The sequence below is a fragment of the Genypterus blacodes genome, unplaced genomic scaffold (assembly GCF_046128005.1).
Source record: "Genypterus blacodes isolate CSIRO-AG114 ecotype Tasmania unplaced genomic scaffold, CSIRO-AGI_Gbla_v1 ptg000112l_1, whole genome shotgun sequence".
NCBI lineage: Eukaryota > Metazoa > Chordata > Actinopteri > Ophidiiformes > Ophidiidae > Genypterus > Genypterus blacodes.
Genome location: NW_027466916.1, coordinates 394029 through 421012, shown reverse-complemented (window position 1 = coordinate 421012; position 26984 = coordinate 394029). Strand labels below are relative to the sequence as shown.

Sequence of the window (26984 nt, the reverse complement as noted above, 5' to 3'; positions counted from 1 at the left end):
CTCTCATGTACAGTATGTTGTATGTTGTATGTACGTCTAAATGCAGCAAACACTGTCACGTGTTATTATAAAGAACACAGCCTAATGCTCCGTATATAAATATCCTCATTATGTCCTCATCAGTCAGGTTGACTGAATGTAACCGAGCTGAAATTCAGTCACAGTTGCAGCAGCAAGAACAGGAAACATCAATATGAAGCATGTTGTTAGCGCACACACACGCTCTCAAACACACACACACACACACACACACACACACGCGCGCGCACGCCCCTGAGACTAACGGCTTGATTAAGCTCAGCAGGATGAATTAATTGTTTTTGTCTCGACATTCAAGGACAAAATCACTAATCTAATCCAAACATTTTATCAACATGGCTGACGATCAGTAGAAAAGATTGTTTAAGTCCGTATAACTGAGCTGGCTCTCTTTGAAAAGGTCCAAGCTTGTGTAAGCAAAAGCACAGCCTTTTGTCTCTGTAACACACATACCAAAGAAGCTGCCGAAGAGGCCGCATCAGAATGAATGAATATTTAATTGAGGCCTATTGAGGCAGAAGATCAAAATGACCTTGCTTTAAATGATTATTCACTGATAAAAATAAAAGTAGGGTGAGGGAGAATGGAAGCCGCACACTCGAGAGCCTCGGTTTGTCCAGCAAGCAGGAATATATTACACACACATCCACTATTCAAATAGGAGAGCGGAGCCAGAGCATTGTTAGCCAGTGTGTTTAACTTTACCACTCGCTTTCATCTACGCTTCCCAACCCACTTACAAAGAAATATTACAATCTTATTTAAGCAACCCTCGGAAATTCATCATAATTATTGCCAAACATTGGGAGCTAGAGATTATTCACATTGTTTCCACGTCAGGAGGGCGAAACGCGAGGCGACCCCATCTCAAAGGGATTACGTATATATGTGATCATATACAGCCGGGGATTAAAATAGACTCACACACAAAACACTCTTTCATATTCAAAGTTGTCTCCAGTTAAACGCAGGTCAGCCATATCCTGCGCTCCTCAGACCGACCAGTAGGAGTCACTGGTGCAGGACTGGGACCCCCGCAGACCCAGACCCAGACCCAGGACCAAACCTAGGACCAGGCCAGAGGTAAAGGGAAGCGACCTCTCCCCCTCTCTCCCTTTCTTGTGCGGTTGTTATCACATCTCTTCCGTCTCTTTGTGGTTTGTCTCGGCTGCACCATGGCCGCTTGCAGGAGAGGGAATCTCTCCTTGAAGCGCCTCTCTCAAGGTTTCTTGCATTCTTTCCTTTATGAGTTAGGATTTTTAGAGAGTTTTTACTCGTCCGCTTCCTTTTGGAGAGCTTTGTGCTAGTCAGGAGAGACTGTGTGTGATATTAGGGTGTGTAAACACGCTGCACTTCACCGCATGTAATGTTAGACGAGATCTGATCTAAAAGCATCGACACCAAACCAAAACATATCAAAATGCCAAACCGGCTTTATTGTCACTTTGGTGAAATGGACACAATATTTAACATCAGGACGTTTCAGCTTCAGTCAGTGAAACGATCGCAGGCAAACGTCTGATTTTTGGTGTCGATTGCTCCCCAAAAAAGAATCACAATTTTGCCACCAATTACAAAAATCTAAGAATCCCTGTCAGTGACCCCAGGCTGCCATGAGGATTCTGTGAAATTTAGGAAATCACTGCTTGAAATTGAATAAGACAGGAAAGGTTGAAGCACAGAGGTTCACTTAGCAGACGAACAACAACATTATTATAAAATAACTCCTATAAACGCACAATTCTCCATAACACCATGTATTTGTATGCGTTTTGTCACCATCATCTCTGCTTTTCCTCAGGCTTCCTCCCTTCTAAAGACACTGCGGATGTACATTTAACAAAACCCAGCGTCCGTCAGCCTGACAGACCTTGACCGGCGTAGATGTGACGGTCGATGGGCGACTCGCTGTTATAGACGTTTTATTGTTATGGTGATTAATTTCGCTCACATGCGTTTTCTATCTGCCACTGAAGGTTAAACGAATCAGAGCGCCGCACATTAAAAAGGCCCCGCATTAAAGGCTCCGGCTCCACGCGCCGCTTCAGAAATGAACAATCATTGATTACACAAAAACGGCTTTACACGCTTACTTTTCCAATTTTCAAACCAATTTTCAAGAAAAGGCTTCCTCTTCCAGCCAATCAAGCTGCTATTATCCCTGATATTTAAACAAATGCCTCCAATTTTGAGAGAAAAAGCTGTTAGACATGCAGAACGTTTTAGTCTCTCTCCTCTTTCCAATGCCACTTGTAAATCAGCTTTTCAGGGGATTCTCTGTCATGAATTTGATTTGATTTGGGTCCTAAAGTGGAACGTAACACAACGCATGGTCAGATCCTCTCTACTGTCATCTGAAGGGATCTTATAGTTCCCTAGCCACACGTTTGACACGGTTTCATCGGTGGGTACAGCTTCTTCTATAGGTCGCCCATCAGAGCTCGGTCAGTCTGATGTCAAGCTCATTGTTCCGATCTGTTATTTGGTGAAATTCCCAAGATAAGCCGGAACACGTTGCACGTTTTCTGAAAGGAAAGGGACTGAATATCGCCGTCACCTCTGCGGCGAAGTTCCTTTCAAATGTGATTGTGTTGCCAGGCATTAGAGCGACATTACTCCGCTTCCGCCGCACACATATCTGTCACGCACAAGTATCTGTTGACATGCTCCTTAACATGGATATTATGTTAGGGAGCCTTTTAGTAAACTCCAAATCATTCTGCCACGGTCCCTTTCTCTGAGGCGGGTCAGAGCCGGCTGAAGCCATTACTGGTAATGAGTGTGGAGTCCTACTTTAAAAGGTTCAGGCATGTAAAGTCACCTAAAGCTGACTAATGGAATCCTACTGACACTGAACGACAGCGGCTTTTACCACAATCCCAGATTCCCAGATTTGGAAGCTTCATACATAATGAAGCCTGAATGTAAACTTTGGAATGTATCCTCCTACGCGGCACGTCGGGGCTATTAATAGGAAGGGAAAGCGTTTAATATGATCAATCGTAAAAGAGGCTCTGCTGCTCCTGACTGGTTCCAGCGAGAACACAGACCACAGCAGACGCACGGCTCGGCGTTTCTGCAACCCGAGCACAATTTCCAAAGAAGCCGTTGTAAACAAAATAAATTAAAAAAAACATCACATTGAGCATTTTATGGCAGCTTGTAAATATTGGGAGTTTGTTAACGCTGCCATACTTTGTGCCCTGGGAGACGCGGGGCTCTTCAGCGGGTCGGCGGGTCGCGTAGCAGCGTGCAGAGTGGCCATTGTGCTTTGTCATTTCACAGGTGACTCACATCACTACACTCGAGCATGCTGGAGGCAGAGCACTCGGAGATGCTCGCGGCATTCCAAATGCATGATTTCCAGCCCAGTGCAAACAAATCGCTTTAAAAGATCCGTTTAATCTATTTCGAGCTGTTATTACGAGCGGCGAGAGTTGTTCAGATAAAGAGACTGAAGCAGGGTTAACATCAGAGCGTTGGACAACTCTTCACATACTTTACCCGGCGTGAGAGCTATCACATTTATTATTTGTTTTTACGATACAGCGCGCATTTGATTTACAAAGCAGACCCGACTTGGGTTAAAACAGTGGTCGGGGGATAAAGCGCCGGCGGCTGAAGTGTGTGAAGGTTCACCGTGATACCATGTTGTATATTCAGAACTATCTCCAGTGCAACAATCAGTCGAAGAAGTCATCGGAGTCATCGTTGTTTGTGTTGAAAGGTTGAGGACGTAAGGCCGCCTCGATCTCCGAGCCGCTGTCCTCCGATTCCCCCCAGAAAGCTACACAAAGAATGAAGAAAAGGAAAAGATGATTATATTATCAGAACTTGTTTGCAGAGCGTTCCCTCATCCAGCCTTCAAAAAAAGTGTAACCTTTTACACGTCTGACTTTCTGCCTTTGTCCTGGCTTTATTGAGGCCTGGCCTCTCACGATGAGTGTTCCAGGGGTTGAATGCTGTGAAAAGAAAGCTTACCTTGGGTTTGATTTCACAATGGAAAATCTTCGCCGACACACTGATCTGTGTTAAAGCGGTGTCTTGTTCACAGTTGGCACAAACATGCGCCTTGGGTGATCTGACCGCAGCTCCCAATGCTTAAAACACAGCGCTGATAACAGGCAAAATTAATTGAGGACACACTGGGATTTGGCTGCTCAACCCACATTTGTATGCGATCAAGGACACGTGCGGCAAAACACGTAATATAAAGCACATGCAAATGTGTCCCTGGCTGCGTCCACAAAGCATGAAGCAGCCCGCACGGTCCGGGTAAATGGAGGAGCTGCAGATGTTAATGGCTGACATTGTCGCTGAAAGCAACAATAACCCGGAAAAACTGTGGAATGTGGATCTCAGCTGACTGAAAAGGACTTCATGTGACATCTCGGTAGAAAGATAAATTTATATTATGAGGGTTGTGGAAAAAAAGTGTGTGTGTTATTTTTTGTAGCGCAGGTACGATGACATCAGTTTATCAGTTTATACAAAGAAATCACATGGAGGCTTGTGGGCCTTTCTCTCTCCAGGTGATGGGGACAAACCCTACGCAATGTGAACCCTGACCTCTCCTGTATCGCTCAGTTACCATTAAGACGACGAGCGTTTGGCGTGTGCAGACGGGAGCAGCACGAAACACCAGGACACACCCAAGAGCTCCTCAGACATCTGCACATGCTGTGAAGAACATCTAGACTTTGCACCCTCATAGAAAATCTGGATCCCGACCTAATGGCGACTACATGGGGCCATTTCTCAGACTGATCACATGACTTTCTGCCATGACTGCCAGGGTAATGTTTAGACCCATTCATAAAAAGCCCCAACTTCATTAATACATGAATGTTTTGTGGTTATTCATCGGAGCGCTCAGAGACTCCAGCGACCTCGCTTTGGCTCCAAGGCTACTCCTCATTTACATGGATTCTCAAAAAGCATTTTCCCCCCAAGACAGCAGATGAATATAAGACTGAAGTTGACTGTAGTTTCATCTGTGGGTGTATTTGCACATTAGCCTCTCTAGAGTGGCCTGGGAGGAATGTTTTGTGATATGGTGCCTTTGGAAGTGACTGAAAGGACTTCATCTTCTAACTCACCTTTTGATTGTAGCACAGAAGGAGCCTTTGAGTTCGTCTTCCCCATCCTGGAGACACAAAGGCAGACATTAATAGCCCAGGAAAGTTATTACACAAGGTTTCTCTCTGCGAAGGACTGAGGCTGATTAGTGTTTAAGCCGAGGAATTTAGAGCCGTACGCAAAAAATAACCAGTGGGGAAAAGTTCAGCTGAGATAATAAACACTTACACAAACCATCACGCCGCACAAACGCCACATCTCTATGGGTCCAAATGGACTTAGGACAAACGCGAAGCGAGGATACGCACTTCAATAACAGGAGGGGGGGGTGAGGGGGGGTGAGAGATCTGCCAGCTAAGCCTCGCCGCAGCAGCAAAGGGAACTTCCTTGACTCCTGTTGTAATTGTGCTGAAGGACTTCCACAGGGCCCTCTTTATTCACAGACGGTCCAAAGACGGGGTTGCCAGGTTCCCATAGCTCCGGTGATATCGCTATGTAAATGCATGACCTCCGAAAAGGCTTTGATCTGCCTCGATGCATATGCAACGAGGCCCCCCCCCCGCCCCCCGCACCCTCCGCCGCCACCGCCGCCCCGCTCCACTTTTACAGGCCTCCTCTTTAATTTACATCATCACAGGGTCTATTCAAACCCCCCACAATATATCCTCATCATCATCGCCCAGGTTAGCATACATATCCATATGGCCTATTTGTTTGGACTTTCTGTATCTGCGCCGACGCTTTGCTTGGAAATGGGAGCACAAAACAATCATGTGACACGGTGCCTTTCCCCCATCTGCATCCATTCAAACCTATGACCTGTTTGATTGTCATCCTCTCAATCACCATCATCTCTCTCTCCCTCTCTGTCTCTCTCTCTCTCTCCTCCTCTCTCTCTCTCTCCCTCCCAAGTCTTGGCACATGCGACTGTACATTCAGTCTAAGAACCAAATTACCCTGGCAACGCTCCAGCTGCTATCTTCTAAACTATATATACGCCGCTTTTTTTGCCACTTATGGCGGAATGAGAGAAAAATACGCCGCTCCCGCCGCCCCCCCCCTGACTGTGAGCAGATCGCACTTTGAGCTAGGAGCTGTATAACATAGCATTACAGCCTGTGTGATCATTAAAGCGTCACATCCATTAGGAGAGAGAGGGCTTCCTACAGGACGTTTGCTACATTGGTGCATCTGCTCAGACGGGCGTACTTAACTTCTGGGGGAGATTTTGGCACTTTAAAAAAAAAAAAAAAAAAAAAAAAAAAAACCCTGTTAAATTGGAGCAGATGCTATGTGTATGGAAAGCAATGCAAAGAATGTGAAATAAGGGAGCAGGAAGGGAAGGAGGCGATAGATAATCAGAGCTAAAGTGTCCTGATGTGTGTGTCGTTTAGCACACGCGTTATCACATCTACTCACATACACGGATGTGACTGAATAGCAGGTAGGAGGAGGAGAAATACAGAGACACATTTTTACCATGTGGTCTATTTTGAGTTTGACTATTTTGTCTCCTCAGCTTTGTTTGTGTTCATCACTCATTAGCTCAGAAGTCAGGTTTCATCACGGTTGCATTCACTCGGCTCACTAGAATGACAAAATAACAGAGAGGAAAGACAATAGTGCCACTGTCAAGTACTAATTTTCGATGAATTCAACCTTGGATGCAAAACTACACATTCATTCCACGTATCTACAGTAGAGAATGGTTCCAGCTGGGAGAAGAGCTTCACCGTCTGAGACAATGATCCTGCAATACATGGCTGTTTGTGATGTGATGTGTGGAGTCGACACTGTATGGTAATTTTTGGAGACACATAATAAACGCTGGCATTGAAGTGAAAGGTGGCACATTTACATACCCGGCAGACAGGATGCTCAAAAACACTCTGATATCCTGCAATTAAAATATCTGACTATATAAAAATGTGAATTTAGGCTCTAAGGTGCAGAGATGAAGACGAGCTGGTCAGCGTTTGGGTCCAGGTGGGAGAGAGACGTCTAAGGCGTCGGTGTAACAACGACACCTGCCTGCTCTCCACGCTGGGCTTTTTAAATTAAATAAGAGATAAAGTACAGAAGTAGTTCAGGCACGACTAAACCAGGGGGGACCGCTGCATCCATTTACAACTCTCAGCCACGCGCCGGGCAAAAAATACAGCAATAATCCACGCGATTACTTCCTCTCCTCTGCCACAATAATAGCTGTTACGGAGCGTAAATTGGGCCTTTCTTTTCTCTAACTTCCCCCCGGGACGGGAATGGGCCATCAGCTGTTCCACTTCAGCCGGGGACGGGACTGATTTCAAGACGGGGGCCATTACCATAGAGAGCCCGATCTGGATCTGACCCCGCCAATCTAATATTCCGTTTTCCATAAACATTTATGCCTGTTCATCTTCTGCTGAGTTTCCCCTTAATTGAGGCGATGATCTGAATATGTAAGACTGGGCTGGCCACTGTTTTTCTGCCGCTGCTAGACGGAGGTGAATGTAACGTGTAAAATGATGCAAATTGCAGCTATTGTAATGCCCCTTTATTTCCTCCAGTGCCTCTGCCTCTTTCTCTTTTCTCTGGCATTTGCAATTGTTTCATATTTGTTGTTTATTCTACATGTTAACGCTTTTCACAGCTGTGTCACATAGCTGAGTGGGATCTGCTCAGATTGTATGATAAGTTCAATACAGAGAACACAGCTAGGGCTTGAAGGGAAATGTTGCTATTGTTACGATTTTAATCAGACGCCATTTTACATGAGGTCACCTCTCTACAAGCTGAGCTGGAGGCAGGAAATGTACAGATTTACACAAGTTACTTAACACCTAAAACAGAAGCTATAAAAATGTATCGTTCACAAACAAATAGAAGCAATGATTTTTGATTTTCAGCCTCGTGGCAGCAATGAATGCTCCATCCCTACATACAGGAGATGTTATTATGATTTAACATTATAATGTGAGTGATATACCAGTTAAATGTGTGAAAGGCTGAAGTATCTGACCACTAAGTTAAGGGAAGTAAGTGGAGTCAAGGAAAACATATATTCATGAAGTTACAAGAACTGAACAGGTGATAAACTTCCTATTCTTCCCTCTACACAAAAACCTATGGCTTTTATATCAAACTCATAAAACATCTTTCATACCAAACACACTCCAGTCAGAGAGGAAGACTGAATGTAAGATGCACTTACATGGTGAGGAGGGTGAGGAAATAATGCTTACCCAGCATTTAAAGCCGGCTCTCACACACACACACACACACACACACACACACACACTCACACACAGAAAACTGCTTTTATTTACCCTGGCTTTTTTTAAGCTCCCGCCACCCACACACAAATGCTAATAGCACAATAGCACTTTTGTGCTGCAGTGCTTGTGTGAAGGTAAAGGGAGACCCATCACCTCATCATTCCCATCAACTCCTACTCCCATCCCAGCTATGACCCCGCGCTAACATTGTTTAGGCTGTGTTTAGATGTACTCTAACTCTAACAGGCCCGGATGGGAGCAGGATGCAGCCCTCAGTGGGGGCAAATGGTGAGAGGCAACTAGCACACAGTGAGTGGGCCCTCTCTAACGTGTGAGTGCTCTCTGCTGGCAGCGGGCGAGTACTGCAGCTCAGGGGAGCGAGGTAGGAGGCTGAGCTGCTCTCTCTCTCCCTCTTTCTCTCTCTCTCTCTCTCTCTCTCTCTTTCTCTCTCTCCCTCTCTGCCTGACTGGTGGCAGCCAGAGTGAGGGAAGGCTTAGGGAAAGATCATTCATCTGAGGCTAACGTGCCCTAAACCTGGATACGCTCATATTTGCTGGCATGAAGCGTGCGCACACACACTTCAAGATGCTGCTGCTATACACACACACACACACAATTATGAAAATATCACCATATTTATAGTGATATGATTTATCAAATATAGATATTCCATATGATCTTATATGTCAACCATTTTCCCATTTTCCCTCAAATGTAAAGGATTCTTTCTCCCTGCTGTGCCTCATCACTGATTGCCTTCATCAAAACAAAATTTTGGATGATTCTGAAAATGCACAGTGATTGAGGCTAAAAGTTTAATATCTAATTAAAAATGAATTAACAGAAATAAATGTGATTGTTTGTATGCCTGTGTCTATTTGTCTCTGCAGGGCTGTGTTCCGTCTGTCTGTGGCTGTGTGGAGCAGCCGGTGCAGGACAGTGACCTCCTCTGGCTGGAGCCTCTAAATGCGGCCTGACTCTCTCTCTCTCTCCCTCCCTCGCCCTGGTGTGTGTGTGTCTGCTTCACTCTCATGAAGAATGAATGGGATCAGCTGCTCTCATGCCAGATAGAAGAAAACAGCAACAATGTCAAAAATAAATACTTATTGACTTTCTCGGTGTGGATTTGTGTGTGTTAAGAGCAAAATAAGCATCGACAGGATTCACTGAGTGACTGACTGGCTGTGGTGCTTTCTGGGGGACTGGTTCAGTGTGTTGCGTCCTCACAGGAAGGAAATGTGCTGCACAGTCTCTTTGTCTGTCCCTATCTCTCTGTCTCCCTCTATCTCCTGCTTTGTACTTCTATGTCCCCCTCTGTTCCCTTTGCCTCTCACTCCTCCATCTTCACAGTGAGTTGTCAGAAAATGCCACACACATCGCCCCACACACACACACACACACACACACACACACACACACACACACAGAGACACACACACAGAGGGAGGGAGTGAGTGAGTGATTTGAGGTCGGATGCCTGAGCACATCCTGTCGTCCAAGGCAAAGCTGTAAACCACTAATTGTTGAGTCAAGGTTTTTGTCAAGCAGGCACTAGGCACAACAATCAACACACCGGCTGATGGCTGAAGGGTTTAGTTGTGTGTGTGTGTGTGTGTCTGTGCACATGTGTTCAAGCATTTTTAGTGTCAAAAACAGGGGGGAGGGGGCGGGGAAAGGTATTAAAAAACCCCAAAATAAAATAAGAACAGAGTGGCATCTGAAATACCTACAGTAGAAAGGAGCACAATGATTCTTTGCACGAGAGGAAGCAGTGGCATGCACTCGCGTACAAAGGGGAACAAGTGGTCTTTACATGGAGTGCAGCTGCTTATTAAGACTCACTCCTTCGTGCATTATTCCTTTCATCCCCACTCAACCACAAAGTGATTTTGCTTTGCCACTCACAAAGACAGCAAAAGATTTCTAATGGAGAAATCCTTAATAAATGTTGCAGATCCGTCGCTTCCCTGCGAGTTATAATACAATAAACAGCACATTCAATCAAAGTATCTGACTGAAAAACACTGTGTGGGAGAAAGCCAGGAAGAGTGAGAGAGAGAGAGGAAAAAAAGAAAATGAAAGACCTCAATTCTCCCCAATGCCATAATAGTGAAATGAGCACATATAAATGTGTTAAGAGTATCTCTTTGCATCTTGTATAGACTGCATGTATTTAATCTGTAAAGCTTATTAAGGCCCCAGTCATTGCTATGCAAAGCAGCACCCAGTGCTTTTCTCTCGCCTTTCAGCCGAGTGCAGTGTTTGGCCAATAGGCCTGGCCCCCCGCCTCTCATTCTGCATTCATAACATGCAACATTTGCACAATGTATCTCTCAAAGGCCCTGAATAGAGGGCCTTAATACTCATGTAAACAACTGCAAACCAATTACTTAATGAATCAGGCCCACACATAATGAGGAGCCTCACAAAGAGCTATAAATGCATTTTTTGCACCAAAGCCTCTGCTTTAAACTACAATCCCTCGGCTGTAGTCTAGGCTTAACTGGCAAATCATAATTATTGTCTAAGACAACAGAGAGGAAGCCATTTTTGTGTTTTGAGTCCAGCTCCATCCTCCTTTTGATGTCACTCATCAGCTCACTGACAAAATAAAGCAAATAATTAACAAGTAGGATGCAGAGGGGGAGAGGAAAATACAGGAGGAGACAATCAGAGAGGAGGAGGAGGGACGAGTAGACGGAGAAAAGGGCGAGAGAGTGAGAGAGGGACGGAGAGAAAGAGGAGAAGCAGGGCAGGAGCACAGTGCCATGTTATGCTTAAGTGCAGGGCTTCCAGACCACTTGTGGAAGCAATAAAGCGCAAGAAGTGAGTGTGTGTGAGTGAGGAACGCTTAAATCTAAAGCGTCCAGCAGAAGCAGAAGCCCACAGAGAGCACGGTCATCTGACCGCACAGAGGACCACGGTCACCACAGCCTGTCCTCCCCCTCACACACACACACACACAGATCCACTCCTCTCATCTGACTTATGTCCACACCTGGCTCCTGGCCTGTGTCCGTGTCACAGCGTCCTCGTCTCCTTCATCATTCTCTCCAGTTCTTTATTTAAATCATAGATCCTGCGGGCTTCCCATGCGTGTTAATGACCGAGCGACAGGCACCACCTGAGAGGGTCCGGAGCCTGAAATTGGCTCATGTATATTAAAGACGGCGGTCCGCGGGGCTGGCAGCGGCAGACATCAGCAGCTATGAGGACCACAATAGAGGCGGCCCATTAGGCCCTTCCCCGCTCTAATAGGCAGGCTGGGAGTGCCTGCTTGCCAGGCCAGGGAGGTGCAGACTTCAGCCCTTGTGTCAGCGTGGTGCCCAGTAATCACATGAAATCAGAGAAGATTATTCCTCATAACGTTTACCCAGCCATTACTACAGCCCAAATGGACTGGCAGTGAAGAGGTGCTCTGAGGACCCGCCGTGCAATTGCAGATTTGATGAAGTCGTGTTGATATTCAAATGTAACTGCGATGGCGTTAGACTCCACCAAGCTATTTATCATTAGATGTTCTTTTGCGACCCACTCATGGCTCTGATTTGAGCAGCCTAAATGTGTTTCAATGGTGACAAATGAAAGAACATTTGTCCTTGTCGACACTTAAGTCCCCTTCTTCCATAACAGTTGTGCCTGATTCTCTTTTTTGGCATGATCTGTTTACACTCTGACAACAAGCCTGACAACACGGAGATTATGACTCCACTTTATCTTTATGGAAGCCATTTTGCTTTTGATTTCTAAAACCTGGACCCACGCTACAAACGGTGAGTGAGAGGTGCTTTGGGGAGCTTTTGTCTTTGTAAGCGAGTTAATGGGTGGCACCCCCTTGATCTTATGGAAATGAACAGGGAATTATGAGAGCGGCCATGCAAATGTACATCAACCACTTTGGTGTCTGGTGGCCCATTTCCTGTGGCCCGTTGAATAATAACAGCGTTCTTACCGAGGGTAAGGGTCTTGATGTGAGGAGAGCTTGGCCCTCCCAAGGTCCACTTCATGCTCCTGATTTATTCCTTAAAAGAGCAAACAGAGGCACATAAAACCATTTGATTTGGCGGCCCAATCACAAGCTAATCTACAGTGCAGATTAAAATAGAGACATGTGGTGAGAGGCTAACTGTGTCAGTGTCGGGACCTCTTAATGGGATCACTTGATACGGCAACAGGAGATTTCAGAGACGGACATTGTGTTAGTGAGCGAGTTCTGATGTAGAAAAGTTTGTTAAACTGCAGGCGTGTGACTTTAAAACGAGTTCACACTGCAGAGAGGCTGGAGAGATTCATTACTCAGACCTCTGGCCTCTGACTGTCCTCCAGCCTAAACATGTGTGTCTGTGCTGTGAGAACATATGGTCACTGTTGACTGAGTCAGGCTGGACCACATCTCTTACCTGCTGGAGGCTCATTATCTTCCTCTTCCTCCTCCTCCTCCTCCTCTCCAGAACTTTGAAGCCTTTCCTGCATGGCAGATTGTTTAAGCAGCTGATATGCTTTTGTCTCTGTTCACACACACACACACACACACAAACACACACAGAAGTCACGGTCAAATATTTGTTTAAATCCCAGGTTTCCAACTTTCAGAGGTTTGTGTGTTTGATGAGACAACACGCTCCAGTAGCTGAGTCTTTGGGACACAGAGGGTGAAAGCACTGTGCTCACTCAGCTAAGCTGTTGATTTAAGGCCGGTGGAGCAGCAACTGTTTCCATGAGACAGCAATTACCACGGCACATTATCTCAGCATCCCCTATCGGGAAGGCAGTGATTGATTTTCTGTTTTTAAAGCACTCATAACGACTTTCCTGCACATTAAAGTAGCTATCATATTTGAGAGAGACTGCTCTGGTAAAATCAACAGCGCAGATGTAAAGTACATAATAAATGGGCAACTGTGTCAAGATGCTGCTGCTGCTGCTGCTACTGCAACACACACACACACACACACACACACACACAGTGAAGTATAAAGCTGAATTAAGAGCTTAACGCTTGACTTTTTACATTTCTAATTAATGCCGTATTAAATCATGTTCTAAAAAGGACTCAATATATCAAGTACAGTTTTACTCCAGCCAAAGAGCTTCACACACACACACACACAGACGTTTCTACATGGAGCCTAAAAGAACATGAAGGAAACAAACATGCATGTCTTGGCAAAGAAGGGCCATTTGCCAGGTGTCTGAGTCCAGCAGAAGGCTTGGCTTTCCAAATCTTTAGCCCAGATTTTTTTGGAGCCACTGGTCATATGGCTCTTTTGATTAAGTGAAGGGACTGGAAGCTGGACTCATTTTGCTTGCTGTGCACCTTAGGGATGCAAGCACATGAAAAGCTCAGTAGGAAACCTGATTACCAAGTGTAATATATGATTACTTTACATTTCAGAGGTAGAGGCTGAGGGATCGGCGCACCGACTGCTCGCAGGATGCCTTTACATCTAACATTTCTGGAGTCCACCCTTGCCGGAGCATTGTTTAGAAGATAATGAGAGCCGAGGACAGATCTCTCTGGCGCTTTCCCACCCCGGCATCCTTACAATTACAGAGCCGGCTCTATTCCGGGCCAACAAATTATCAATTTTGATAGAATGCCTCAAACTAGGATGAAAATGCGTCCAGTGTTTTCTGGGGGATAATTAGAGGGAGCCGGCGCCGCTCTTCAGGTGGGACTTTGACCCTGGATTCACCTTGATCATCCTGCCTCAGCCGTTGCGTAAAAGGAGCCCATTATTCACTGCAGTGGGAAGAAAACCAACCACAACATAAGGACAGTGTGAATGCTGGGGCACCGCCAATGCCTTTTTACCTCTAATAGGAATACTTTCCACGGGGCTTTCGTCCTGGCTGTCCTCTTCAGTACTTTGTAGTTCTGTAAGAAAGGGAATGGCATAGTGAGGGGCAGTGGCAGGGAGGAAGGGAGTCCACGGATAAAAATGGGAATGGGGGTCTTTCTTTCTCCCTGAATAGAACGGCCTGTATAAAAAAGCGAGGCTGTGAGGAATTCATCACAAATTTCTATGGTGAAATTGATTTCTTTCATAAAACAGAAGTTTTATTTCTCTGCAGAGGTTCTCCTTAAAAAAAAAAAGGGTCGTTAATATTTGTTCTTTTTGAGGTCTCGCTCCATTTTATGGTGCAACAACAGACTTATGGGAGTGATGAAGTGTCTGTCAGGCCTTAAGAAATCGACTGGCAGTTAAAATGAAAAGTTTAATAACAAAATGGATCTTAATGTGCTACAGCTGTCAGACGAGTCGGTGCAGGATTCTCGTATTGTAACGGTCACTGACCTTGGACGGGTTGGTTCTGTACCGGTCTGGCAGGCTTCAACTCTCCACCGTCAGCCAGCAGAGAAGGAAGGCCGCATGAGGAGGACAAATCAATCCCCTCCTCCTCCTCCTCCTCCTCTTCCTCCTCCTTCTCTTCCTGTGGTGAGGGGCACTCCTCACTGGACCGGGACAGAAGTGTCCTCAGCAGCACTTTGGCCTGCGAGCAGCACAAATTAAAACCACTTTCTAATTGTTCCAATATTGCGAGGGAGGCGTCAAATTAAAGTCTGGCCGATAAGAGAAGTCATTTATTTTGGCCACGGCTGCTCGCACAGAGGTGAAGCTGTAGTGCATGTTCAAACACCAGGAGAAAATAACTTCAAATTCTCTCACTCATTTAAGTCAAAAAAGATTATTTTGCACACTTTGGCTCTCGCTTTCCCTCTCAATCACTTTTTCTCGCCTACTCTTCTCATCCATGAGATTAGAGAAGCGTCTAAAGAATGCAATCACCCTGCCGTTAATGTGCAACACGTTCCAGATATCTCTCCTCTTGGCTGAGAGGATTGAGACAAACTGCTCTCTTCCTCCCTCTCCAGCTCGGCTTCTTTCTTTTTTTTTTTTATCTCTGGGGAGATGAGGATACACAATTAAAAGGAGCTGTTCCGGGAGATGAGGAGCACGGAGATGCCACACGCCGATTTCCTTTCTCTCCTCTCTCGTCTCTCTCTCCGCCGTCCTTATCAAATCCTGCCATCAGCATCTCTCTTTTGTGATCAAACGCTGCCTCTCAGCCTCAGATGGCCGTGTGCAACTTTTAATGAGCACTAATATGGAGAGGACGATCAGGAGGATTTCGCCGGCGTCAAACTTTAAGTACACGGCGAGTTTTTATCAGTCGGTCTCAGTGAAGATTGACAATGTACAAGCTTTCATTTTCTGAGAGGGGAAGAGATACAAACACACATGCCAGTCTCTCTGCCTGCCAGTTTGTATTTGATGCCACATCACAATAAAAAAAAGTGTCTTGATCCTTGTCCCCGATATGCATCTTTGTTCTTAAGTCTATTTTTTTTAGATTGAGTCAAATGTACCATGGGTTGAGGGCTCCAGCAGACCCCCTGCATTTTAAATATCAATGAATGCAACTGTTAGCACTTGAATATTCAAAGGGCCTCTTTGAGTGTGTGCATGCGAGCTTCATGCTCCCATTTGTCAGAGTAGCCCGGCTGTGTGGCAAAGACGTGAATGGAAATTTCTGTTTGCTCTCTCTGTGTGTGTGTGTGTGTGTGTGGAGAGAGTAAGCTGCTCTATGAGCGGACAGAGAGGGAGAAAGAGGGAAAAAATGGAGAAAGGAAGAGGCAGAGAGAGAGAGAGAGAGAGAGAGAGAAATAAAGAGAGAAAAGATTTTCACTCAGGCTTTTCTTAACGCACTTGGACACAATGACGTAGATGGCAGCGCCTCTCTTCCTTTTGTCAGTTCATATTTTCAAGAGGTTCTCAGTCTCCTTCCTCGCCTCTCTCACTTGCATTAGGGACATTGCAGCGACGTCTCCGCGCCATCAAAACCCCCACAGATGATTTCACAACAGTCAACAATGCAAACAAAACAAAACAAACAAACCTGCCATGTATTTATGTGCAGTCTAGCAGTGCTACAAAAGTGGGATTCAGTGCTTCTCTCCCTTCAAGCATCACCTTAAAGCCTTGAGTGTGTGTATACAGTAGGTGTGAATATTCATTAGAGTTTCCTTGCTGGTTTAATTGAGCATGATCTGCACAAGGTCAATGAGTGGGAAATTTCAAATACTCCTGTAAGTGGTGGAGAAGACCTAAATGGCTCCCTCATTCACACGAGGCCAGCTGATGGCCATACTTTTGGTGACTACCAAATGAAAGGCCGGTGCTTCTCACATGAGACGGCCACATGGTCATGAAACAAGCCAAGGAGAGGCTGCTATTTGTGATTAGAGTGTGGGTCAGGGTTTCCCTTTTGTCTCGGTCATTGTGCGGAGCAATCTGATGAGTAGGCAGCCAGGGCTCGAGTTCAGACGTCGGACACAAAGAGACCACTCAGTATCGCATAAAACTCTCCACAAAACCAACGCTCACCTTCTGGAGGAGAACACTTTCAGTTTTGTGCAGAAATCTCAAAAAAATGGAAATTTATCTCCGACAGTCAAAGCACAAATATCTTTTGATATGTGCTCTTTCGGGAGTGGGTGTGACCTCCAATTTGTGTGACAAGTGTGTGCGTGTGTGTGTGTGCTGCCGACGCTACCTGGTGGCTGTAGGTGGCATGGCGCCCCAGCAGCGGCGGCGTGAACAGCTGGACCAGGCGCTCGGTGCTGAGGAGATGCCGCTCCTTGAGCAGAAGGGCGTGCTTGAACCAGCGATCCCACAGCTGAGCAGCATCAGGTGGGAGGCTGGTGCTGCAGAGGGAAGGATGAGGGAACGGACAGAGGGAGGAAGAAGCTCTCAATGAAAAATAAGCCGTACTTAGATTTGATCTTTGATTATCGAGGAAACTTAGGCTCGGTGAGTTTTTACACACAGAGCATAATATTGTGTAGCATATTGTGAAGCATCCTCCAAAGAGTGTTTACCGCCGGGCCGTGGAAAACAACATGGATCAGAAATGAATTCCACTTAACACTAGATGGACACAGGCAGTAATATAGCTCCTGGATGAAAGGTCAAAGAGCCAACAGGCATCTCAACAGGAGAGTGGCGCTTAAATGACACGGCTAGATGTGTTTCTTTGGATTGAGTATATGTGAGCGGGGTGAGGTCGGCGTGAAATCAATAGAGTAGCGAAGCGGAGCACAGATTTAGCTCAGAGTATACCGACTCATTATCCAAAGGACTGGAAGTCACAGATAGGGGCATTTTAATTTACTCATGACATTCACCCCTGGAGCGTAGCCACAGAAGATGACACCGTGCGATGACCTTTACATCTATGGACCAGGGAGAGAAGCTGGGGTGTGAGATCTACCAGCTGGTCCAGTAATGCACAGGTAAGCTCGCCACTCTGTCTGAGAAGTGGAATTAACTCTTTCTTTGTAACACCATTATCTAACTTACAGCATGCTTGCACTGTGTGTGTGTGTGTGTGTGTGTATGTGTGTGTGTGTGTGTGTGTGTGTGTGTGTGTGTGTGTGTGTGTGTGTGTGTGTTCCAAAAATTATGCAAAGTGAACCGAAAATAAAAAATAAATAATACAACAATAAATCTCCATAACTACAAAACTCAAATTGCAAACTCTGACCTTATGTCTTTCAGCTCCATGCTTGATTGGTGAGCGTTCACCAGCTCCTCTGGCAGCAGGCAACCCTCAGCCGTGCTCCATGACAACCTCTGAAGCTCACGGAGGACGACTGCTCCACACACTTCAAGGTCCTCCTCGTTCAAGCTTGCTTCACTGTTACAAAGCCTGCCCAGTATATATACATTATATATATGTAGAGACAGGGAGAGGGAGAGGGAGAGAGGGAGAGAGAGAGAGTCACCTATTGCACATGGAGCCAGGTCAGGTCAGGTGGGCACCCTGCAGCTGCTAAACCTTCAATTCATGCACATCATAGAAAAGTATTATCAAAAGAAAAACAGATCAATCACTTCTCGGGGAAATAACGCTGTCCCGCCTAGGCTGTTTTCGTTGTCTCACGCGCCTGATCAGATGATGTTTGAGAGAGCTACTAGGCTCAAATCAGTCTAAGCTGCCATTTGTTTATAAACTACAGGTGTAGCCAATTAAGCAGAGACACAGAGCTGAGTCAGTGTAAATGCAGAAGATGATGCCTGAATACTTCATGTGGAAACAACTGGCTCTCACTCAAAAACTCTAACTGCTACCTGAAAAGGAGTCGGACTGTGAGAAGCAGGAGAACTTTGTGAACGTAGGGATGCATTATGGTCCAAGAACGCCACCAAACAAAGTACAACCAGCAAATTGAACAGCAGTTAAGGAAAATTAACCAGGTTGTGGGAAATAAAAGGCTGTTGACAAATGGACAACGCTAACGATGAAACACACTCTCCATCCTCCATCTCCACGCCAATAACAATTCAACAGGCTGGTTACTATAACAATCCAGAAATGAAGACGTGTGCATGTTGTCAGTGCTGAGCGATGACACTTCAGCTAAAGTGAGAGCACTTGGCAGCTGGGAAATGTGTTCCTCGGGTGATAGGAACTGCTCCGCCGTGATTAAAAATACACACTGTGGTTGATTTAGACGAGGAGAGAAGAGAATTTCACCTGAGAGAAAGTAGATACCTGATTACTCTACGGATCCCATTGTCTTCTATAGAAGCGTCCCCGTAGATGCCGGTCTGCTCACCATGGAGTCGTCCTTCCATGCTGTCCAGCAGATAAAAGAGTCCCTCCTGAGAGAGTCTGAAAGAAGACCACATGTGATCAATCCCTGATTCAACATCTCTTCAATAACCTGTATACCCAAGGACCGGCAAGAGAATGTTGAACAGTACAATGCTGCTGCAACAAGTAAATCAACAAAACCCTGTCTGTTGATGGTAAATACATGACAGGAGAGGAAAGATAGCTTGTGTTAGCAGACATTCAAAGACAGACCTTGTAAAAGAAGCTACCTCCTCTGAATAAGAAACATTTCAAATATCAAATATTGAGTATAAACATGTATACAATGACACACAGACATAACAAATATAAATGATGCAGCACTAAGATAAATTCATCTTCAATGAAAAGGAGGTTTCTAGAAAAATGGAGACTTGATATGATTTCTTTTCTGGGAGCTTTAGGCTTTAATCTGAGCCTGCGTGAGGCTGTAAATGAGAAATGGATGCCTAATGCATGTGGATATTGGGAATTCATCTCTGTCTTGAGCATTAAGCTCTGGGTGGCCCTCATTGAATTCTACCAAAAAAAAAAAAAACAAAAAAAAAAAAAACCCAAGCCGAGAGATCCTGAGCCCCCAGACATAAAAGAGGCCAAAAAGAATTTATGACAATCTGTAATGGGCTCCTGGGTTAGGGGTCAGCAAACAATCGCTCCCTTTTTTTTTTTGCAGGTTGTTTCCTGGTAACATTGTGATTAAGCTGGCAGCCTGAATTATATCCATGACATTCTGTAGTGTGCAATCTGTCTGTGCCAAGTCCTCTTCAATGTGGCTGAAGTAGCACTTTTTTCTCCCCTTATCGTCAGCGTGGGCCTTGAAATAGTCATCTTTCTCTTTCCACTTTATTTGTCAATGCTCTTCAAAAAGAGACCTTTAGAGAGGGAGAAAGTGAATTAGTTGTGTTTTTCTGCAAAGCTCTCCCTCTCATTGTATTGTGTGCCAGCTTTCATGTTGAGGTCTCCAACCTCACTTTAGATGCTGCTGTTGTCCATGTGTTGACATCATCAGGAGTGTATTGTTAGCACGGAGGAAGAGGTCGGCCTCTCTGCAGCGATATTGCTCCGTGCCGTACAGTGGCGTCTCCGAGGTGATTTACCACATAGCACGGCCTCACCGCTGAGTGATTGGTGTCAGGGGTGCCTCACCGCGCTGACACACACGGCAAATGGAACACAAAGAAATGTGGAAATATGCCAGAAGTAATAGCAGCAACCAGGTGGAGATTCAGTAGCACTGTATATGTGATGTGTGTGTATGTGCTGTAGGTTATGGATTAGCCTCAGTGTGTCTGTGTCTTAGCCACATAACTAAATGTGACAATCTGTCTGGAGAAGTTTTTAAGATATAGTTAAACAATGGTTATGAAACATGTGAAAGTCAAATGCTGGTAGAGTGAAGTGGAGAGCAGCTGGGTGTTAAGGGAGCACGCTCGTCAGCTGGAGCTCTTAAAGCGACAGGGGCGCACACAGAAGACTAATTCCGGGGGGCTTCCTCCCCATTGTATGAGCTGATTATCACGCTGTACTGGAATGTTTATGATGCGTGACACGTGAAGGTAAAGGTTGTTCTATGCCTACTGTTTATGTTTACTTTCTCAAAGTTATGATTAAGGACAAAAAACAATCGACAAATTTGCCACACAACTCAGGAAATGACTGCGGCTCTTATGCAGTGATGCTGGGACAGACAAAAGAGCGTCTTGAATCTTGAATCCAGCAGAACGGTCGTGTAGCCGAGGGAGAAGGTGTTAGTGAGCAGGACACAGTGAAGCTGCTATGATGAGTCTCCAAGAAGCCTGGGGGACATTTCATCTGTCCACCCTCACTCCCCCCGCCAAGGCTAGAGTAGAAATATAATGGGATAATCTAATGAATTGCCCTGGCTTGTTTTTCCTGACTGTGAGATGAACGGAGAGAGCGATTTAAACTCTAACCTGTTAGAGAGACGGAGAGAGAGAGAGAGAGAGAGAGAGGCTGGATGCTCTCTCTCCGGGCTTTACATCAAAGCCTCTGGTTTTCTCCTCATACACAGAAGCCCTCCGTGTTAACAATAAAAGCTGCGGCCCCCACCATCTTCTCCCGAGCACAGGCTAACTGCAGCTTCTCTTGAGGTCGCGACATAAACACTGCAGCCGACCGCACAGGAACACAGCACACAGCCAACACTCTCACAAGAGAAAACATCAGGGCTTCAGATCCATGCTCTGATCATAAATGATGCTCAGAGGGCTTCTTTGTCTTTGTAATGGGTGCTTAATTTAAAAATAATAGAAGAAATATGTCCAATAAAAGGTAGATGTTAACAAAAACTACATTATGAGACTAAATGCAGAGGCTGTGTGCGCAGATATTCACGTTGGAGCTTTTCAGTGGCTCCATCCAAAACGATCCTTCAACTCAGAGGCCATCATCACGCCAAGGATTTGTGGCAGTAAGTGCTGTCCACATGCCCGCCCTCCAGAACACTCTATGGCTCCACAAATTTCCTCCTCCACTGGGGACTTCCTGAGGTCTCTCAAGCAGAAAATTGCTCTGTTACAGCATTATCTTGGATTATGGCAATATTGTTGGTCACAGGTCCTGCCTGAGCTCTCTCTATAAGGTGCATCACCGCCGCCGCCGCTGCTGCTGCGCTACAGAGAACACGGAGGACATGAGGCGTGACTCCCACAATCCTCTCTGTCAGCCTCACGTGTCATGGTGGACTGTGTGGCGTTTTCACCTCCAGCGATCGTTAAAACTCCCCTGTGGGTTATTGTGGTCATGCATGGACGCTCTCCTCTGTGAGCTCGCTTAGTTTTGAATCCTGGAATCAAATCTGGACTAAACAGTGAACAATAACAGTACAGCACGGACATTATTTGCCATAAAATGTGACTTGGAAAAAGCTACAAGCTGAATTTCGCTCTTTCATACCTTTGCGTTCTTTGTTCTGAAGCGGGGGAATCACAATTTAGTTGCACTCTGTCCTTTGACCCCTCAGAGTGGAGGGATGATGCAGGACTGTGCGGGTTGTGTTTCTCTCTCCCTCCAGTGGTGGCGCTCCTCTCAGGTGAGTCTCTGTATTGACAAGCCCCGTCTTCAGGAAGATCGACGTCTGTTTCAGATTGTGTCAGGGAAAGGGACAGGTCACTGGCGCTGCTCGCTGACAGGTCCGGCTCAAAGTTTGGTGGGTCGACGCTCTGGCACCTTCCTGAATGTAGACACAGTGCAAGGGTCGATTATGGACGCCTTCAAATAAATATTCAGCTGCAAATAAAGAGAACTCCAATCATGATGAAAGTCTAGAAATGTCACAGCGATATAAAATAACGGAATAAGTCAGAGAAACGCTGCAGACCTGGGCTATCTTGAGACTCTTTCACAAAAGGCTTTTCAGGCATCAAATGGCTGCAATCTGTCTGTGCTTCTTCCATTACGGGCGGCTGATGAACCTCCTCTCCTGTGTCAGCGTGTTCTCCGGGGGAATTCTTAACGCACGTGGAACTACTGCTGCTGGGAGACAAAGGATTCTTCTCCAGCGCCATCAAGGTCACTGGAGGTGAAGGTGCCTGTTCATCATCGCCTCGAAGAGACACATTACCGGCAGCTCCTGTTAAGGCATGGACGGATGGGAGCGCTGCCACCGTGCTTTCGTGTTTGTCACTCAAATTACAGCCATCGGGGGAATCGTTTGATCCCGAAATGTCATCTGATAAATGTGCTCGGTTGCCGGCGGCATCCTCTCCGCCAACTCTGAAGTCCTTGAAAAGGCCACTTGGTAGACGTTCATGGGAGTGCACGCTGCGATTGGGTGAACGATGCAATGCTTGGCCTGAGTATACACTTGTGGCGGCAGCTTCAGCATCAGACCCTCTGGAGGTCTGGCAGCCCGTTAAAACCACCGCCGGTTGTGTAACATTCTGAGCTGGGTGACGGAGGGAGACGTGCTGGTGTTTATGTGCAGAATCCACCTTAAAAATATGAAACAGACAATGATGAATCATTACTGGAAGAGGAGATCTCCGTCATCACAGCTTTGCTTTTACAACATAATTACAGAAGACAAAGTCAGGAGGGTGTCAAGATGGTAGCACATGGCCTTGGAAAGCATCTAAAGGTTAAAAAGAAGGTATTTCTCTAAGCTCATAATCAAATCAATTGAGAATTACATTTTGGCCTCATGAAACTGTTAAGTCTTAACTAAAGTGAAATGATGCCACTAAAAGAAATCCAGCATGAGTGTGTTAACTATCCACTTTTTAATTTTGAATAAGTGCAGCTTATTTGGGCCAAGGTCACAATTCTCTTCACAGCATTTTGTAAAAGAACGTCTCCGGATCAATGTTTTCACTTTTAATCTTATTAGAAATCCTTTACACAAGTTTTGATTCATGTCTGCAATGTCACCGAGGGAGGGGGGGGGGGGGGGGGGGGGGGGAGCAGAGAAGCCTCCCTCCAAACATAATAACAAAAAGCATGGCTTCTGTTTCTTTTCTGATAAGCGTCTTAAATACCAAACAGTTAGCTGCTTAATAACATTCACTGTAAACCATGCAGCCTGCCCAGCAGATCCACAAAGTAGGTAAAAAAAAAAGAGGAAAAGTTAATTTCTTGGCTGAGTGATTCCATCGGTAGCTGCAGGGCAAAGTAGAAAGTGTTTCACTAAAGTAGCAATTGATTCTTCTATCAATCTGCGGCACGCGCGTGCTCTTCCAAGGAATGTATTAAATATGAAAATCATATCCCGTTATCATCTGTCTCCAGCTTTCAGCCCGGTAAGCTTCCCTTAATGAATGCTGCAGCCTGAGGGACATGCACACTGCCAGCCAATGGCTTGTATGCATAATGGAGTGACGGTACCATTTCGCTCATTACAATATCGACAGGCTGAGGGGGGTTTTGCACACAGTTACAAGTGACTGCTCTAGACAGCATGCTCCAAGTTATTATGAGATGTCTTAGACGTTTCATCTAAAAGAGCTTTAACTGCTTTAAGTTAAGGGAGAAAGCAGCTATGGGCTTGAACTACATGGCTTGTACCGATGCACCAGCCGGGATTAGACACCTGTGCTATTACAGATACAGTTTAAATGTAGACTCCTCCACAGATTTACCCTGTATAATGTCGACTTTCCTGTGTTATTCTAAAGCTGGAAACACAGCTTGAAATAACAGAGATTTGCATAAACCGTGTAAACATTTCAAATAAAAAGAATCCAGCATTAAAAAAAAAAAGTACCTTTTTTCAAAATGCGCAAATTCACACACGGAAAATCACAGAATATGTGGTTGAAATGAAGTGACGTGTAGAAAATACAAATACATTACATATGATTACACACACATACATGCTTTCAGAACACGTCTTGTTATTATTAGTACACGCTTGTGAACGCTACCTTTGCTGATTCAAGTGCTTGTTTTTTCTTCCTTGCTGCCATTAATTTGGAAATTTTATTCAAGCAGTCAGCCTGTGAAAAGACAGACAGACAGACAGACAGACAGACAGACAGACAGACAGACAGACAGACAGACAGACAGACGTGTATGTAGTTATCACGTTTTTATTACAGAAATTCAATTTCTTGCACAATAAATTAAAGGAAATGGCAGAGATGATGACCTAACCTATGTCGTTAATCAATATTCTGAATAATTTGACAGAGAGATGGAGCGGACGTGTCACAGATATTTTCCTCCTGTACACAAACACTGGAAATTGTTTAGGATAATGCAGTAACACTCCTTCCTGTTCCAATATGATCTACAAACACTCAGACACACTGCGGTGAAAAGGGAGAGGGTTAAATTAAAAGTAACCCAACGTCAAACCTCCCTGGCGAGCGTCCTCAATGTGGCTCCTGACACCCTTTAACAATTATATGACAAACCACGCCGACCTCCTTAATCCCAACTCCTTTTTTTTTAAAACCCATAATGGCTGTGTTAAAGGCGGTGGGATTACTCTGACATCCCACGCATTATAGTCAAAACAATGGCAGTATACAGGAACAAAGATGTCCATTAATATAAAGTCACATTTAGCTTCACCTATTTCTGTTTGCCATAATTGTGCACAAAGCAACGCTGGCATATTAAGCAAAAATATTAACAACTGTAAATCCACTGCTGCCTGTGTGTGTATGACTCCATTTTAATCTCTCATACCTGATGTTATTATAATTGTTTAGAGGTAAAAATCAAGGAATCTGGAGCGACTCTACACTGCAAACAAAGGGAGACAGGGGAACCAAAATAACAGCAAACATAAAGCATCAAGAGGAAATAAAGCAACTGCTTGAGGGAAGCGAATGAATAAACCTCTGGAGCACTTCAGAGTCTCTATATTGGGCAATTAACTCAGCCAGTCATAATTAGCCAATTTTGTTAATTTGATATTAAGCTGTCAAGCACTGTCGTTGAGTTTTAAGTGATAATCTGACTGGCTCATTGTTTTCTCCCTTGCTCATTTGGTTGTCATGATAAATGGCACTGTTTGAGTGTTTACTATTGTCACATCAAGCAATTGCTGGCAAATATTACAACACTGTGTTAAAATTAGTGCAGGACATTAAGGCAAATGTGTATAAAGATGCTTCATTTAGACCGTATATCTTCATTCATTATTAAAATAATATCCCATTATGCTTTATGCTTCTTATTATTTGTAGTTTATATACATACATACACTAACCGGTAAGAATTAATGTATTTTTCTTAAATCCCTGTAGTCTATTGGATAAATTACTGTAACATAAATTAAATAATTTAGAATTTAAAGTTAAATAGTTCAAGCTGGACCAAAATGTGTGCTGGGTGCTAATACAGTGATGTTTTTAATATAACTCCAGAAGTAAATTGAAAATATGTAACTGTGTGTGTGTGTGTGTGTGTGTGTGTGTGTGTTTGTGTCATACCTTTTGTTGATGCAGGGGGCCATGGTCGGGTCTATATTCCTTCATACTAATTTCTATGCACTTCACATCTCTCAGAAGCTCAAGGTTTCTCATTTTCGCTTGTGCTTCCCTGTCACTGATTTCCTTCAGATAGCTGTGCAGTTTGGAACACTTTATCTGTGAGCTGAAGGCAGTGGAGAACTATTATTCAAAAGACGTATGATCTAAAGGCATTGTCAAAAATAAGAGCTAGACTTTTCAAAAGGAAAAGGTTATGCACAGTATATTTAATATTTAAATGTGGTTTCCAGCTCTCATGTTCACGTCAAGGTATTCAACAAGCACTTATTTACTTCAGTCATGTTTGGTACAAAAAAGATTTCAGGAGCTTTATTTCTCTAAATGAAAACATTGATATGACTGTGTACTTTATCTGTTATGCCACTCAACAGCATTTAGGAGAAACAATTTGGTGATAATAAATAATTAATACATTAGAGCTATGGTGTCTTTTATGAAAAACGTTGGAGGCAAGAAGATACAGGAGTGAGCAGCAGAGTGACAGCTGTGTAATGTGGATGACTTACATTCTTCTATCTGACATGGAGTAAGAAAACAGTTCCCCCTCCAACTCCAGCCTCCGCTTCTCACTGTTAATTAAGCAAAATGTATTAATTCCATCGCATTTCTTTCTAATTAACGAGGTAATAAGTCGGCTGGTGGTGAATCTATTCTACAAATTAGCGACAAAGAAGCTACGGACATAAGCTAAAAGCTAATAGGCAAACATTAGCGTCTCAGTCGTGCCAGGTTAGCATACAAGAACTATCATAACAATAGCTTTCTTAGCTCGCCGGCTAGCCGCGCTGTTCTCCCGGTCAGCCGACAGGAGGAGGCTCCTCCCCGGCGTAGATGACGACTTGAGGCCGTGGTTCCGAACAAGGCCTACTTGCGACCCGCCGAAACGCCAGAACTCTCACCTTTGACGCATGCTTTCTTGAATCGACGCAACCTTTTCATAATATAGGTCCGCGCTTTGAGCCAGGCGTGACATTTCCGCCGCTTTAGC

At 44.9% G+C, this 26984-nt stretch overlaps 1 protein-coding gene across 1 annotated transcript; it reads right to left on the bottom strand.

The window, feature by feature from the left end:
- Positions 1–1450: 1450 nt before the first annotated feature.
- kiz (kizuna centrosomal protein) lies at positions 1451–26984 on the bottom strand. Its single transcript, XM_076161773.1, has 15 exons — positions 26896–26984; positions 26503–26565; positions 25937–26099; positions 24419–24490; positions 22378–22990; positions 21954–22230; positions 18936–19055; positions 17925–18089; positions 16935–17085; positions 14675–14870; positions 14191–14253; positions 12776–12883; positions 12328–12397; positions 5139–5185; positions 1451–3826 (listed from the first exon to the last, which is right to left on the bottom strand). The coding sequence occupies exons 1-15, from the start codon at positions 26967–26969 to the stop codon at positions 3723–3725; spliced, it is 2286 nt and encodes a 761-aa protein (XP_076017888.1). The 5' UTR covers positions 26970–26984; the 3' UTR covers positions 1451–3722.